Source organism: Octopus bimaculoides, chromosome 15 (assembly GCF_046866305.1).
Source record: "Octopus bimaculoides isolate indiv1 chromosome 15, ASM4686630v1, whole genome shotgun sequence".
NCBI classification, from domain to species: Eukaryota; Metazoa; Mollusca; class Cephalopoda; order Octopoda; family Octopodidae; genus Octopus; species Octopus bimaculoides.
In genome coordinates, this window is record NC_142942.1 from 33,838,386 (window position 1) to 33,854,198 (window position 15,813).

Below are 15,813 nucleotides of genomic sequence, written 5' to 3' on the forward strand. Positions count from 1 at the left end.
GTACTTACTGTTCAAACAACTTACATTTTTGAAATCACATTCACTTAAAAATATTTCTAAATGATTAAAATATTGTTTAACAAGAGCGAAAATAGAAACATTTACTGTAAAAAAAAAATCCTATTTTTTCGTTGTCAAATCACTGTCTAATCAAAAGGTTAGAGTTTTTTCCCTTTCAGGATGTAGTTATATTCAGAACATTTTCCCCATTATGCACCATTTTGGGTATTTATACCCCCAAACCCTGAATATCTCAGTAACTATTGCTCCGATTCACGCGAAACTTGTTTCATTCTGTTAGAATTAACATTTCAGGGTAAACTTAACATATATATATATATATATATATATATATATATATATTGGCTTGAGAACAGGGGTGTGCAGGAAGTGCAAGCTTACCTCCTAAAATTTTGGTGGGGAAATGAAAATGCTTTGAACATCCTGGGTTGGCACTCCCTAAGCAAATTTCATTCTCACACACACACACACACACATATATGTGTATGAGAGAGAGAGAGAGAGAGAGCACCAATAGGTTTTGCATTATTTCTTGTCAAATATACTTCTTGAAATGTCTATAGCATTTGTAATTCAAAGACCAAGTACAAACTTAAAACTACATCATGTTGTCTCTCTCTACTTCATTTCTATTACCTCAATCACTACCACTTCCCATTCTAATGTATTATGTTTACCATTTATGGCATTTCTGATCAAGCAGAGCTAAGATTACCGGGGTTTAAGTACTGACAATCTTGTCTTTCCTACCTCTTTATCTTGTCTTTTTTCCTTTGTGTCCTTTTTTTTTTCTAAAAATAGTAGATGAAGATTTGGTTGCTATTTCCAGCAGGTTAAGTAATCACATCAACACCCTGCTGATGATGCTTTTATACCAGATACCATAAATGAAATTGAGATAATATTATTAATTAGCCAAAATTGAAAATCAATGCTTTAATTGCAGAAAGTTGAGAGAAGGTTTATTTGTTAATATTAAAGTGGTTAATTAAGGCAGTGAGCTGGCAAAAACATTAACACACCAGGCAAAATGCTTAATAGCATTTCATCCATCTTTATGTTCTGAGTTTAAATTCCATAGTGGTTGACTTTGCCTATCATCCTTTCAAGGTCAATAAAATAAGTACCAGTTCAGTAATGAGATTGATATCAGTGACTTAATCCCTCCCCTAAAATTGCTGGCCTTGAGCCAAAATTTGAAACCAATATTATACTGATTAATAACGAAGATAGCTGACAGCCTCATTGCTTACCATTCTCACCTTTACTTTTTATCCCTCTGAGGCCAATAAATACTAGTAAGGCTTAAAAATCGATTGAAATCAATTCTTATCACCCCACTAATAATGGGTCTATCAAAAATTGTTCCTAACAACCAAATCTGAAAAGACTTCCTTAAGTATCTTTTAAAAGTAGCTCAACTACAAAAATTGTATTAGATGGTTTGGAATTATAATTAATCTTAAATTAGTACGACTGCAACAGAATATGCTAAATACTTTAGAATAAGTTTTCTCTCTCTAGCCGTATGCCAATTCAGTTTTAACCACTTTTGGATTTTTTTATTTTTCATCTCACAATCAAACCCTTACACACACCATAAGCCTAAGCCGGGGAATGAGAGATCCAGCAAACGAGACAGCAGCAGCTACTAAGAAGTAGGAAAGAGAGATATGAAATTTAATATTGTTTTACAGGGTTTTTTCCTTCAATATTATTAACTTTGATCTTGCCATCAATGCCAATCTCAGATTTGTTATCATCAGTTTGGATTACATTGTTGTCTTCTTGATTTTGTCATCATCAACTTTACTTCTGTCATCGTCAGTTTAAATGTTATCACTTTATAGTGAATTTTTTTATTTTATGAACAGATATAGGATGTCATGAATTTTTTTTTACATGAACTGATATTAACATCAGTGATTACTTGTTGCAGTATCGAAGTAACTGTAGAATCTTCATGAAAGTATTAAAAATGGTGTGTGTGTGTGTGTGTGTGTGTGTAGTAAGAGAGAGTGTGAGAGGAAGTAGAAGACAAAGTGAATGAATATAAGTATAAATCTATGGATGAGAACTGAGATAGTCTTTTCAATGTTTTCTTTTTAAAAACAATTCTATTGATGTGCACAGAATAAAATCAATCAATCAAAAATTTTGGGTCATTGTGTGTATTTAGAATGTTTGTTGATAATGAATGAAACTTTTAGATGCTTTCAAACTGGGTAAGTGGGAAATGAATATTTGTTGATGTAAACTCTAGTAATTGTAGAAAAAAGACAGATAATGAGAAAGAGTGAGATGATATATAATTTCTAGTTCCTCAGCTACTCATCATCATCATTTAACATCTGTCTTCAATACTGGCATGGGTTGGATGGTTTGACAGGAGCTGGCCAGCTGAAAAGCTTCCTAGGCTCCATGTCTGTTTTGGCATGATTTCTACAGCTGGATGTCTTTCCTAACACCAACCACTTTACAGTGTACCGAGTCCTTTTACGCAGCACTGGCATGGGTGCATTTAGGTGACATCGGTGTGGGTGCTTTTTACGTGGCACCAGCACACACGAGCTTGCAAGGTTAGAAAAGCTCAGCTGGGGAGGGATTCAGGAGAACAGCCTGTTATGCAAGAACACCCACACTTTTACGTCACTTGACGTGTCTTTTCAAACACAGCAAATCATCAGAAGTCTTGGTCCCCTGTTATCCCTTCTGTGAGTCCCAACATCTGTAGATCCCTTCTAGGAATTTTGAAAAATGTATCTATATAACTAGTTTTTAAACACTGCATGGCTATGAGGGTCCACCAGATAGAATAGTAACCAAAGGGTAAAAAATAGGTAAAAAATGGTCGAGAACCCGATTTATATCAAAACCTAAAAAAAAACAAAAACCCAACTTACATTTATTCCAGTATGTTCTTGAACAGGCTGTGAAAAAGAAAAAGAACAAACATAACCTAAGATTAGAAAAAGTTGTCATAATTTATTTTTCATGAGAAGTTAATGACCCATATATTTTCAAATTAGAGTTTTAATAACTTTGAATGATCGTTAATAAAGTTTCATGCTCTATGACAGAATTACAAATAGCAAGGACCACAAAATGTATTCCATTACAATATAAATTAAATTTCATTAGAGTAGCTTTCTATTCTTCCTTTTCATTAATTGTTTTTAACTCATTCTAATTAAGGTCTATCTTGTTTCAGGCTTTTATTAGTATATTCTATATCTTGGTCTCAAGAGAATACAAATGTTTTATGACTTAACCCTTCAACCTAAATATCTAACCTGCTTTTTGTTCAAACTAGCCAGATCTGGCCTCTCACACCTACTGTACGATATCATTCTAAAAATAAACAATTACATCATTGAAATCTTAAAGCTATGAGATAATGCATGATTAATTCAAAACCATATGAATAAATAAACATTACATTTGACAGAGTAATCTGAATAGTAAAAGGTTAAAATTAGCTCTTAAAATATTAGGAAAATATTTTTTTAATTCCAACCTATGTCTAGTGTAGAACACTAAAAATAATTATATGTGTAAAAGAAATTGAATTTTAAGAAAATAATTACATCACTGAATTTAATGGTAATACCAAACATTTATATAACAAATACCATATCATAAAACTAATGAGCAAATTAGTCTAAATAATTGCTTTCTGTTTATAATTACTTTCACAGTCCACTATTCGAAAACTTTTGCAATTATTTTACAAAAATAGGTAATATTGATTTCAAATTTTGGCACAAGGCCAGCAAGTTTGGAGGATGGTGTAAGGTGATTACATCTACTCAAGTGTTTAACTCAGTACATATTTTATCAACCCTGAAAAAATGAAAGGTAAAGTTGACCATGGCAGAATTTGACAGATGAAATGTCGCTAAGTGTTTTGCATCAGCTTAGAAATAGGTAATATTAATTTGATGTCAAATATTAATATACCCCAGAGTTAAATCCATGTGAAAAGATATCAAGTCCATTTCTCTCGAATTTCTGGTATGATATAAACTTAATAAGGAATTCATTCAAGAAATATCACATTCAAAACTACAAAATCAAATAAATATTCCCTCCAAAATGTCTCTTTCCTGACAGTATTTTTGTTGTTCAACAATCATTAAGAATTTCTTTTATGATCCAATTTTCTACTTCATCCAATAATTTCTAACATCATTTATGTAAAATATTAATAAAAAAAAAATAATCAACCTGGAACATGAATGCTTTTCTACCATTCATGGCCACTAAAATAGTGCTTAAAATTAAAATACAGTAATCCCTTGCCATACTGTGGTTTATTATTTGACCTTACGATTCCTCCGTGGTGTTGTTTTGCATTTGTAATAAAATAAATATATACAAATTATAATATATATATATACACACACACACACACACACACACACACACACACACACACACACACACACACACACACACACACAGTACAGTACTGTTTCTACTTCACAGATTTTCACCTATCATGGGGAGGAGGGGGGGTTTGGAACGTAACACCCACGATAGTCGAGGGATTACTATAATCAACATCTTTTCATACGGGTCATGTCAACAAAGTAAATACAAGAATATTTTTTAATATTTCAATAAAGAAAAATAAAATCAGAACATGTACACACATTTGCATAACCTACAAAATTTACAACTTGGTTTATTTGTATCTGCTATTGAGCGTTTTTTTTTCTTTCTAATTTATAAATATCTATCATAATCAGGAAATAGATACACAGTCAGTCCATGGTGAATGAGAAAGAACATTTGTAAGTTATGCTCAACAAATTTCAGGCAGAGTATGAATCTACACACATATGCTGCTTTTGTGGAATATAAAATAGACCTTGATATGCTGTTTGCTTATAATGGAAGATATATGACCATGTTATGAGGTCCCTTAGGCAAGTGTCTTCTGCTATGGTTTCCAGTTGACTTATACTTTATGAGTGGATTTTGGTTGATAGAAACTGTGCAGAAACCCTGTGTGTGCATGCATGCGTGTGCTTTTACACCAGTCTAAAAACTAGTTTTATCTACGTTATGTTGTCATTTTATGTCCTGGAGCTTAGTTGTTCAACAAACAGAGATAGATAAAGCAAATACCAGACTGAAATAAGTACCGGGGTTAATATAATAAGCTAAAACCTTTGAAGTTAGACCTCCAGCATGGCCATAATCCAGTGACTGATACTAATGAGAAATTATTTGGTATTTTGATATGCGCTAACTCACATCACCACAAGCAAGTCCCTCTATCTCTAATTTACTCAAAAAGGATATGCTAAAATTATCAGATCATGGTGAATGTTTGACTACTAAATCAGATTATGTTTTACAATGATAACAAATCTTTTAAATAGTATAGTGAAAATATTGCCATTTAATAAGAATAGCAGTATTCTTAGTAATATACAAATGAAGTGTCGGTACCAGAATCAAAAGACATGAATAGTAACAGTATCAGAAGATAAGTAACCCCCAGAGAAGTCACTTATAACAAGCTTACTAAAATAGCTGCCTTATTCAATATTTTGCCAACATTTTCTCTTGAAGAGGGAATAGATGTTCAAGAGGTGAAAAATGTATGCAGAAAGAGCTGCCAACAAACTGAAATTCACAGAATTTTTCTCTATTCCTTTATCTAAACCAGTAAATGTTACAGTTTCTAAACTACACCAAAACAAATATGCAACAGAAAATATCTACTTTTATTAATACTACAGATTTTGTTTTGATTAAGCCAGTGGCAAAGAGAACCTATTTAACAAGCATGTTAATGAAAGTAATATAGAAAGAAGTACACCAAGTTGAAATATTAATCCAGCGCATAGCCTAATTAATAAGACAGAAATAATTTGCATTAAAAACTGATGTTTATTTTTTGCCTCAAAGAGATGTGATAAGGCACTCTGCTATAGTTTTGGATTAGAAGATATTTATGGTAGGATCTATTATTGCAAGAGGTAAAAATAAAATCGACTGAAAGCAAAGAATCTATAAACTAATTCAGATGTATGAAAAGAAAGCTAATGATAAACATTTAATTACAAACAACACCATTACCATCATCATTACAACTAATGTTGCTTACTTTGTTTGCACATTGCCATCACATTAACTCTGTAGAAGTGTGGTTAATTGTCAAGGTAATAGTTTTTAGTTGAACTGAATGTCTACATTTTGATAAACAAATATAATAAAGGTAAAGTGTTTCAATGAAAGAGAATAAACTTGAGTGATACAACATGAATGAAAAGAATTGGCAAAAAAACAGTACATAGAAAAAGTGTAGATCTAGACTAAAGAAAGGTAAGACGCCAATAAGGTTGCTTTGGTTAACTTCAAAGTTTAAATTAACAATGGTTCAGCAGTTCAAGAAAAGCAATTATATCACTCTATTCAATCCATTTGAATACAGAAAAGCATACACATGAAGATGCAAAATAACAGGGGATGGTGATGAGTTCAGGAAAACTAAAAAAAGACTAGTTTACAACTCTAAATTAGCTAACAATCCAATTTACTAATAAAAGAGAGGAAATAGCTTCTTAAGAGGAGGGAGAGAGAAAGAGAAAGAGAGAGAGAGAGAGAGAGAGAGAGAGAGAGAGAGAGAGAGAGAAGAGAGAGAGAGAGAATGCAGGAAAGAAAAAAAGCTATCAAATACTAGAAAAATAAAGATTATAGTATTTTGCTAAGATATGTGGAGAAATATTAATTTTTCTATCTGTTATTCATTGCACAATTTTATATGTATAAGGAATGCACTGACATAGCTAACATCACTTGGTATTAATAGCCAATTTTTTCCTCAGCATAGAGCACAGCAGCAAATTCCTCTTATTGATTTCTTGTGAACAAATGAACCACGAACAACATAAGCCTGCCATTAACTCACAGATAATGTCGATGAAACAAAAACTGAAATGTTTCTCATACAATTGTCTGACACTCACTTCCTACTCACTAATACTTCTAAAAGCACAAGCTTAGCATGCTCGCACAATATTCTTGTCTTATGGTGATGATATAGTGAATCTTTACAGCTACACATTAACATTTAGAAATATTTTTGTTGCAAACCTACATCGCACCTAAACACACACGTACATAAAGACAAAGAGGTGAAACTACTAACAGTTATTAAACTGAAAGACATAGCAAGGAAAAAGAATAAGAACAAAAGAAAGAAATAATACAGCAGACTTGTCCAATTCATGCCACAATAGGCGTGAGAGAGAGAGACTGCATGAAGGCAAAAACTGACACTGATATAGTGAAAATATCACTTGACCAGCGAGTAGGAGAACTATAACCTTAATCTTCTTTAATGATTCAAGACAACAGTTATTCATTCCTCTGCATAGAATTAAATGTGAATGTATATTGCTGTAGAGTCACAACAGCTGATTTCAAATTGTTGTAGTTAATTGATATATTGCAATCTGAAATAAGACACTATTTCTTAAGTCAGGACTATCATCATTTGTTTTGCTTTCATTAATCAAGACTGGCATGAGTTGGAGAGTCTCGGTCTTGCACTGTTCATCAAGAAGCCATATGTAATTATTCAAACTTTTACCCTATGCTAATTCTAAAACACATTCGCATTGTAATTATAAAACACAATAGGCACAGGTGAGGTTGTGTAATAAGAAGTTTGCTTCCCAACCACATGGTCTTGGGTTCAGTCCCACAGCATGGAACCTTGGGCAAATGTGTTCAACTATAGCTCTGGGCTGACCAAAGCATTGTGAGTGGATTTGATTGAGAGAAACTGAAAGAAGCCAATCTTATATATAATGTATGTATGTGGTGAAGGTGCATGGTTTAGTGGTTAGGGCATTTGGCTCATGATTGTAAGGCCATGGGTTTGATTACAGGTAGTGTGTTGTGTCCTTGAGTAAGACACCAGTTTTTTGGGGGGTTTTTTTTGCATGTGTGTGTGCTTGTCTGTCACCTTACCTTGACTTTAAGAGATAGTTGTAAAAAAATGTCACCATCATGCAAGAGGTGTCCTTCATCTGCAATCCTCCATGAATATCTTACTTAGAAACAGATGACGGTTGGCAACAAGGGCATCCAGCAGTAGAAAATCTGCCTCAACAAATTCTGTCTGACCCATGCAATCATGGGAAAGTAGACATTAGACAATGATGATTACAAAGAGGATTCTTTACAGTATATCAGCTTATTTGTGAGGTTTAGTATAATGTGATCTAACTTCACCATCACTTCTCAAAGGTACCCCTACACTTACAATACATAATGCTTTTCCATCCAGCATTCATTATCCATTTACATCACAAGTACAGCAAATATCTCTTTTGTTGTTGTTGTCTAGCCCCAAGTCAATTCAAACATATGATCCAGAATCATTTCAGTCATGTCCCCATCTCTGTTATTCTGTTACTTGTTTCAGTCATTAGACTGTGGCCATGTTGGAGCACCGCCTTAAAAGGTTTTCATCAAAGAAATCGAAACCCCCCCACCCCCATAGGACTTAGTCTTTGTAAGCCTAGTACTAACTCTATCAGTCTCTTTTGCCAAATCACTAAGTTATGAGGGCATAAACACATCAACATCAAGCAATGGTGGAGGGACAAACACAGACACAAAGACACTCACATAAAGTACACACACATGATGGGCTTCTTTCAGTTTTCGTCTACCAAATCCACCCACAAGGCTTTGGTCAGACCAAGGTTATAGCAGAAAACACTTGCCCAAGGTGCTATGCAGTGGGACTGAACCCAGAACCATGTGATTGGGAAGCAAGCTTCTTATCACACAGCCGCTTTTTTTTTTTTTTTTTCAAGTATAAAATTGCATTATCTAATATTTCCTTTCATTCAAGATAATACATGATTAATTCAAAAGATTGTGAATAAATAAGCATTACTTTTGACAGAATAATATGAATGGTACAGGATTAAATGAAAAGATTTTTCTTTTTAAATATATATATAGAAGCTGCAAATATAATTCACAGGAATATCTGTTTACAGAGTTAACTGCAATCTTTTTGCAATGGAATAACAGTATCTGTTCATTTTAGTCCAAATGGTGCCAACAAAAATTTGGTTTCTTCAAAGAGACTGTAATTCGCAATGTCTCTTTACTCCCCCCACCACCACAACATTTTAAATTCTGTTGTGAAATTTCTAGAATAACAAGACACACAAAATTTTAGTCGAGAAAAAAGGAAGAAAAAAAAAAAGCAATAATGCTATATGGGAAAAAGAATAAATTTTACAAAAATTAAGTTTTTAGCATTTAAACAGACCATATTCACCTGAAATATTCTACCTGTTTTATGTTTTAACTGGCCAAATCTTGCCTCTCACACCTACCCTACAATATCATTCTAAAAATAAACAATCACATCACTGAAATCCCAAAGCTACAAGATGATGCATGGTTAATTCAAAACAATGTGAATAAATAAGCATTACATTTGACAAAATAATCTGGATACTAAAGGGTTAAACCCATCTCTTTAATGACAAAATACATCAGTCATTTTGTATGACATTTCAAATTAAATTAGTTTCTTTACCATCATTTTATGTCTGCTTTCCATGCTGACGTGGGTTGTACAGTGAGTTATGGCCTAGGTTAGTTCTTGTTCAGAGCTATTATCCTGCTATATGGGCTGGATGTCCATGTCTGGCAATTTCTATGGTTAGATGCTCTTCCTAACACCAACCACTTAAAGTATGTAGTGGTAGTAGTAGTAGTAGTAGTAGTAGTAGTAATAATAACATGACACCAGTCCTAGAAAGGTTGTCATGCCCTTGGCAAGACTAAAAAGTACTCTTTCTCCTATTGCTGTCCTTGATTGTCTGTCAATCATTTTATACACTGTACAGGTTGTTGGTAACTTTACTGGACAGCTACATAGACAACAATCTAGCAAGTGAGCCTGTTGATCTTGTTAAAAAGAGCAGCTAAATTTCACTAAATTTGTCTCTTAAAAAAAATAGATAGAACACATCATATAGTGTTGTCGTACACTAGAGAGAGAGAGAGAGAGAGAGAGAGAGAGAGAGAGAACGGTTACAGTTTGAATGTCTTTGATCATGGTTTGCTCAATCAGATATCACCTGCAGCTAAACAACCGCAACAACAACAACAACAACAAATATAACACTGCTACTCAGTTTTATTGAAATCAGTTGTCATATTTTATATTTTTGTTCGTTTTGAAGGTGCTTCTTTTTGTACATTGGGGGAAAAAACAAACAAACCCATAAATGTTCAATAAAAGTGTTGCACTGTCAATTCTGTTAGTTCATTTCACACGGCAAGGTTGCTCTCTCTTTTTTTAAATTTTTTTATTACAACTATTCACTTGAAAGGAAGATAAATGTGGAAACTGTGTACCGAACAAATATGTAGCCACCTGCATATTAAATGCCAACTACATTTAGAAAGAGAATAGCACTAACATTTCCACTAAAAGTTACTAAATGCATTTCTAACTACATTCAGTATATTAACAAATTCTTGTTCACTAAAACAAGGTAATTCCAGATTTTGGTGAAGGAAGAGATTATGTTTCATAGCAGACCCAAAGGTGAAAGGAGAAATATTTAAAAGTAAATAATAATTCTACAGAATGAAAATTTAGTTAGGATTCATGATCCATTGAGGATGATGATGATGATGAGGAGGAGGAGGAGGAGGAGGATGGTTGTAGTGAGCATAATAACAGCTGCTGAAATAATAGAGAGAACAGCAACTTTGGTAAGAACATTAAAACTATGTCTAAAGAGTAGGCTTTATAAAAGCAATCAGGAAAACTAATATATTTTAATTGCGAAGTTTATAAATGCCAACATGGAAGAACACAGATGTTAAAGTGTGTGTGTGTGTGTGTGTGTGTGTGTGTGTGTGTGTGTGTGTGTGTGTGTGTGTGTTTTCTATTTGTAACCATAACTGGCATATATATATATATATATATATATATATATAAGCAGTTATGGTTGCAAATAGAAAAGAGAAAACAACTGGTGAAAACTACCACCATATTTTTCTATAACAACAATCCAACTAGATATCTAATTAGCCCATAAACTAATACTAAACTTTATCATTCATTTTTTCACTTGGTGGCTATGTTTAAATTTTTGAAGTCCAAAATAAAAAAGAAAGAGAGCAAAAAAAAAAAAAAAAATCACCAGTCCACAGCTCTGACAATTCACATTTGAAGTAACAGTACTAGCATTACCAGCAGTACTAACATATTAACAGCACAACAAATTCAGACATGAAAATATGCAACATGTTATTGAAGAAGAAATAAAAAAATGTAAAGCAGAAACGCATTTCTTAGTTATGTATCAGTATATACAATATTAGATGTGTATGTGAACTTATTTAGTGTTGCAGTGAAGGTTGCATTAAAACTAAAGTTTTTTTCTCAACAAGGCTAATTACATGCACATGCACACACACACACACACACACACACACACACAGAGTAGACTACATCAGTTGCTGTATCTTTAATCTTTTGTTTCAGTTATTAGACTGTGGCCCTGTTGGGGCACCACCTTGAATAACTTTTAGCTGAATAAATTGACCCCAGTACTCCCCCCCCCACCCTTAAGCTTAGTCTCTTGATCCCTTTTGCTATACTGCTCATAAACACACCAATGCCAGTTGTCAAGTGGTAGTGGGGAACAAACACAAGCACAAAGACAAACACATACATATGTATGACAGGCTTCTTTCAGTTTCTGTCTACCAAACCCACTCACAAGGCTTTGGTTGGCCCAAGACTCTAGTAGAAAACACAAAGTGCTATACAACGGGACTGAACCTGGAACTATGTAGTTAGGAAGCAAGCTTTTTACCATACAACCATGCCTGGGTGAAAATCTACAATTGATATCGAGCACTTCTTTTTTTAATCAGTGTATCATCATGTGCCGCCATACAGTAGAAGACTAAAAATTCTGAGGGTGGAGTGTTAAGTCAAATTGACCCAAGTACATGACTGGTGCTTATTCATTTTTGGAAGGATAAAAGGCAAAGTTGACCATGACCAAATTTGAAAAACCCAACATATAAAGTTGTAACCACTTGAAAACGTTTTGTCTAATCTAATGATCCTGACACTTCGCTGTCCTACATGCTACGTATTATAATTATCGACAGCAATGAAGATCCATATGCAACTATGCATACAAGGAGAACAATCAAAACATCAAATCTTCTATATACAAAGGAATATAACCATCAAAATACAATACTTTATATATCATACATGAATGTCTAGATGGAAACATATCAGTTTTATCTCCAAGCATTGTCATTCTTGACTTTTGTAGTTAAGTAACAGAAAGAATATCACTTTTGGAAATTTATATGTGAATATACAAGAAATGCAAGCTAAAATGATGTCAATTTCTTCCAATATTAATTCAGAAAACTTATGTCAGATGATGCTGTAACATGAATGAAACAACCAAAATATATATAAATACGATCCTTTTTGTGGAGAATTAATGAAATATACATAAATAAGAAACAACACATCCTCTCTGGTAATAGTTTTATCATTCTTTCAGTTAGTAACTGATAAAAAAAGTTGGCCAGGGAGGGGGGGGGGGGAGAGACAACCCATTTTTACTTGACACACCTTTTTACATTACTACAACTAAACTAATGAAATTTAATCTAAGCTGTAACTCTAGAAGCAAGAGAGGCACTTGACAGAAGATAAAATGCCAGTTCATTTTGAGATTTACAAGTCACACATAAATGTGTAAGGATATGCGTGTTATATAGATATTTATTCATATCCCTAGGTGATAAGCATAAATTAATGCCAGATGACATAAAATTAGTACATAATTATAAGCAAAGAATTCTATGACAGTTACTCGAACCAAGTTCTATTTCCCAGTTTTGAAATAATTTTATCATAATCTTATTTAAAGTGATAAAAGCTATATTATTCATAAGTTTTATTTCAATTAAATATTTTGCCATTTCTTGTCCTGCTTTTATTATGATAGTTCTAAGATTAATTAATGTACACAGTAATTAAACAGAAATTAGAAAGCTGATGAAATCGTATGATGAAAAGATTTCTTAATTATGCATGGAAGCATTTAGTTATAGGGAAGAGAAATAAAGAATTATATTCTTGCTTCCCAAAGGAACTGGCAATGAATAATGAATTCCTTATTATTGCCACAAGAGGGATGGAAAAGAGTTGATCTCCTTATGACTGAATTTTAAGTAACCTTCGAGCTACAGAAGTAAAAATGAATCTGAATTGATGGTTTTCAAATTCCACCTGCAAGGAAAATAATTTTATTCTAAAACACCACCATTAGTTTTTATAGTTAATAATGTACATTAAAACTTCAAGCAAGACCCAGGGATGAAATCTAAATAAAATTTCAGAGATGTGTTAATTTAAGAGAGAATAACTGGAGTTCTGAGAACGAAATACTTTTGTTAACTGATAAATAACCTGTAATTTCCCCTTGGGATTCCAAGGTAGAACTGGTCATACATACCAGCTAATCACTTTAAAAGATGTCATTTAACTCTTTTGCATTCAGATTACTCTATCAAATGTAATGCTTATTTATTCACATTGCTTTGAATTTATCATACATTATTTTGTAGCTTTGAGATTTCAATGATGTGATTGCTTATTTTTAGAATGATATTGCAGGAGAGGCTAGATCTGGTCAATTTGAACATAAAATGGGTAGAATATTGGGCTGGGTACGCCCAGTTTCAATGTTAAAGAGTTAAGAGAGGCATGTAAGTTAGAAATAATTATCTTTTCAACAACCAACAAATTTCCTTATGTATTCATGTAACAGCAAGAAAAAATGTCCAATGATGATATTTTTATATTTAGTATTCCTTTATCAAGCTCCTGGAATGATTGTAATAGAATCCTAAATTAACACTAAAGTGACACAAATTGCATTGCACAATTTCATATAAACAAAAATGTTGTTGGGAAAGATATGAGGATTGGATGTGTTTATAACAAAAGAAATTTGATAAAGCTTTGTGTATTTATAGGGGTTGATAGTCAAAGAGAAGGTGGGAAATATTTTTTATAGTAACCAATCATTGGCTAAATGAAGAAAATTGGTTTCTATATGAAAAAAAAAAAAAATACTCAGTTAAAAGACACTAGTACATCTCATAACTGACAAAATTTATGAGTGAAAAGCACAATAGGCAATCCTGAAGTGATTAGTTATTGAACACTAAAATTAGTAGTCGTTTTCAAATAAAAATTATCTATGTACTTTGTGTCACACTTTAAACTATGGAATACAACTGAAGACATAAAATTTACATTATTTGTAACACACACACACAACTGACTAATAAACTAAGGATCAAAACTGAAAAATTATTAGATACATTTCTATTTTTCATAAGACTTATAGATATTTTAAGTACGGTACACATATACGTGTGTGTGTGTGTGTGTGTGTGTGTGTGTGTGAGGGCACATGGCTTAGCGATTATAGTGCACTTATGATCATTAGATTGTGATTTCAATTCCTAGACTGGGTTGTTTGTTGTGTTCTTGAGCAAAACACTTCATCTTACGTTGTTTTGTGATCACTTTGACACCTGACGTGTGGTACACAGTGCTCCTGTTCAGACAACGTTTGATTTGATGGAGAGAGTGAGCTGACGTGCAGCAAGAACATATGATCACTATAAACAAATTATTTGTGCAGGTCGATTGGCAAAAGCTGAATGCCCATATGTCAGCTTTGACAAGAGAGTTCTTTATATATATATATATATATATATATATATATATATAAATTAAGGAATGGAGTGAACGCATGTTATAACTGCATACTTTATTCCGGCATATGTTTCGAAGAGTTACAATTTATGCGATCCATAGGAATCGTCGATGTTAAAAATGTAAACTTCTCAGCGAAATGTATGGGAACCATCTTAAACGTAAGACATTGTGACCGAGTATGAGAACTATAGTTGGATAAGGGTATAACGTAATTCATTTGAAAAAACCGTTAGAGATGTGGACGCTACCAGATAGTACATTGGACATGAAAGGGGGAAAAAAAAAAGGAAAAAAGGGAGAGAGAGAGAGAGAGAGAGAGAGAGAGAAGGAAAATTCAGAGTGTAGATTTGGGAGTAGATGGGATGATATAAATCCAATAGAAAAATTTTTTTGGAGAGGAATGTTATGTAATAAAAAGGCATTGTAAATGGGGTTAATACTGTGTTTCTATGAAAATATTGAGATGAATGTATATAAACAATTATACTTATGTGTATGCGCATATATATATACAAACAGACCCACATTTACTCCAATAAGTTCATATATGCATATTTATATACACACCCACGTCAAAACTCACACTCACATATACATACGAACACACACACATACACATATATATACATATATATATATATCTATATATCAATACATACACATACTCATATACATATGTATATATATATATATACACATATATATGCTTCTACGCCTATAAACATACATATACACACACATATATATATACATACATATATACAAATACATATATATATATATATATATTTACACACACATATACACATATATATACATAAATACACACACATACATATACATGCATACATACATATACATACACGCATACATACATATACATACACACATACATACATATACATACACACATACATACATATACATACACACATACATACATATACATA

The 15,813-nt window shown here is 32.7% G+C and overlaps 1 protein-coding gene across 12 annotated transcripts in view; it reads right to left on the reverse strand.

Annotated features, from left to right (window-relative positions):
* LOC106880617 (uncharacterized) overlaps positions 1 to 15,813 on the reverse strand; it is a 122,696-nt gene that overhangs the window by 59,609 nt on the left and 47,274 nt on the right. For 7 of the 12 annotated variants that reach the window (XM_089363676.1, XM_089363679.1, XM_089363674.1 and 4 more), the window contains one exon: positions 2,925 to 2,951. The exons of 4 other annotated variants lie outside the window; for them this stretch is intronic. In XM_089363676.1, coding sequence (XP_089219802.1) covers positions 2,925 to 2,951 — 27 coding nt within the window. Of the gene's footprint in view, positions 1 to 771; positions 888 to 2,924; positions 2,952 to 15,813 lie in introns of those variants that run through there. One more of the 12 variants, XM_014930637.3, reaches the window with a different exon arrangement.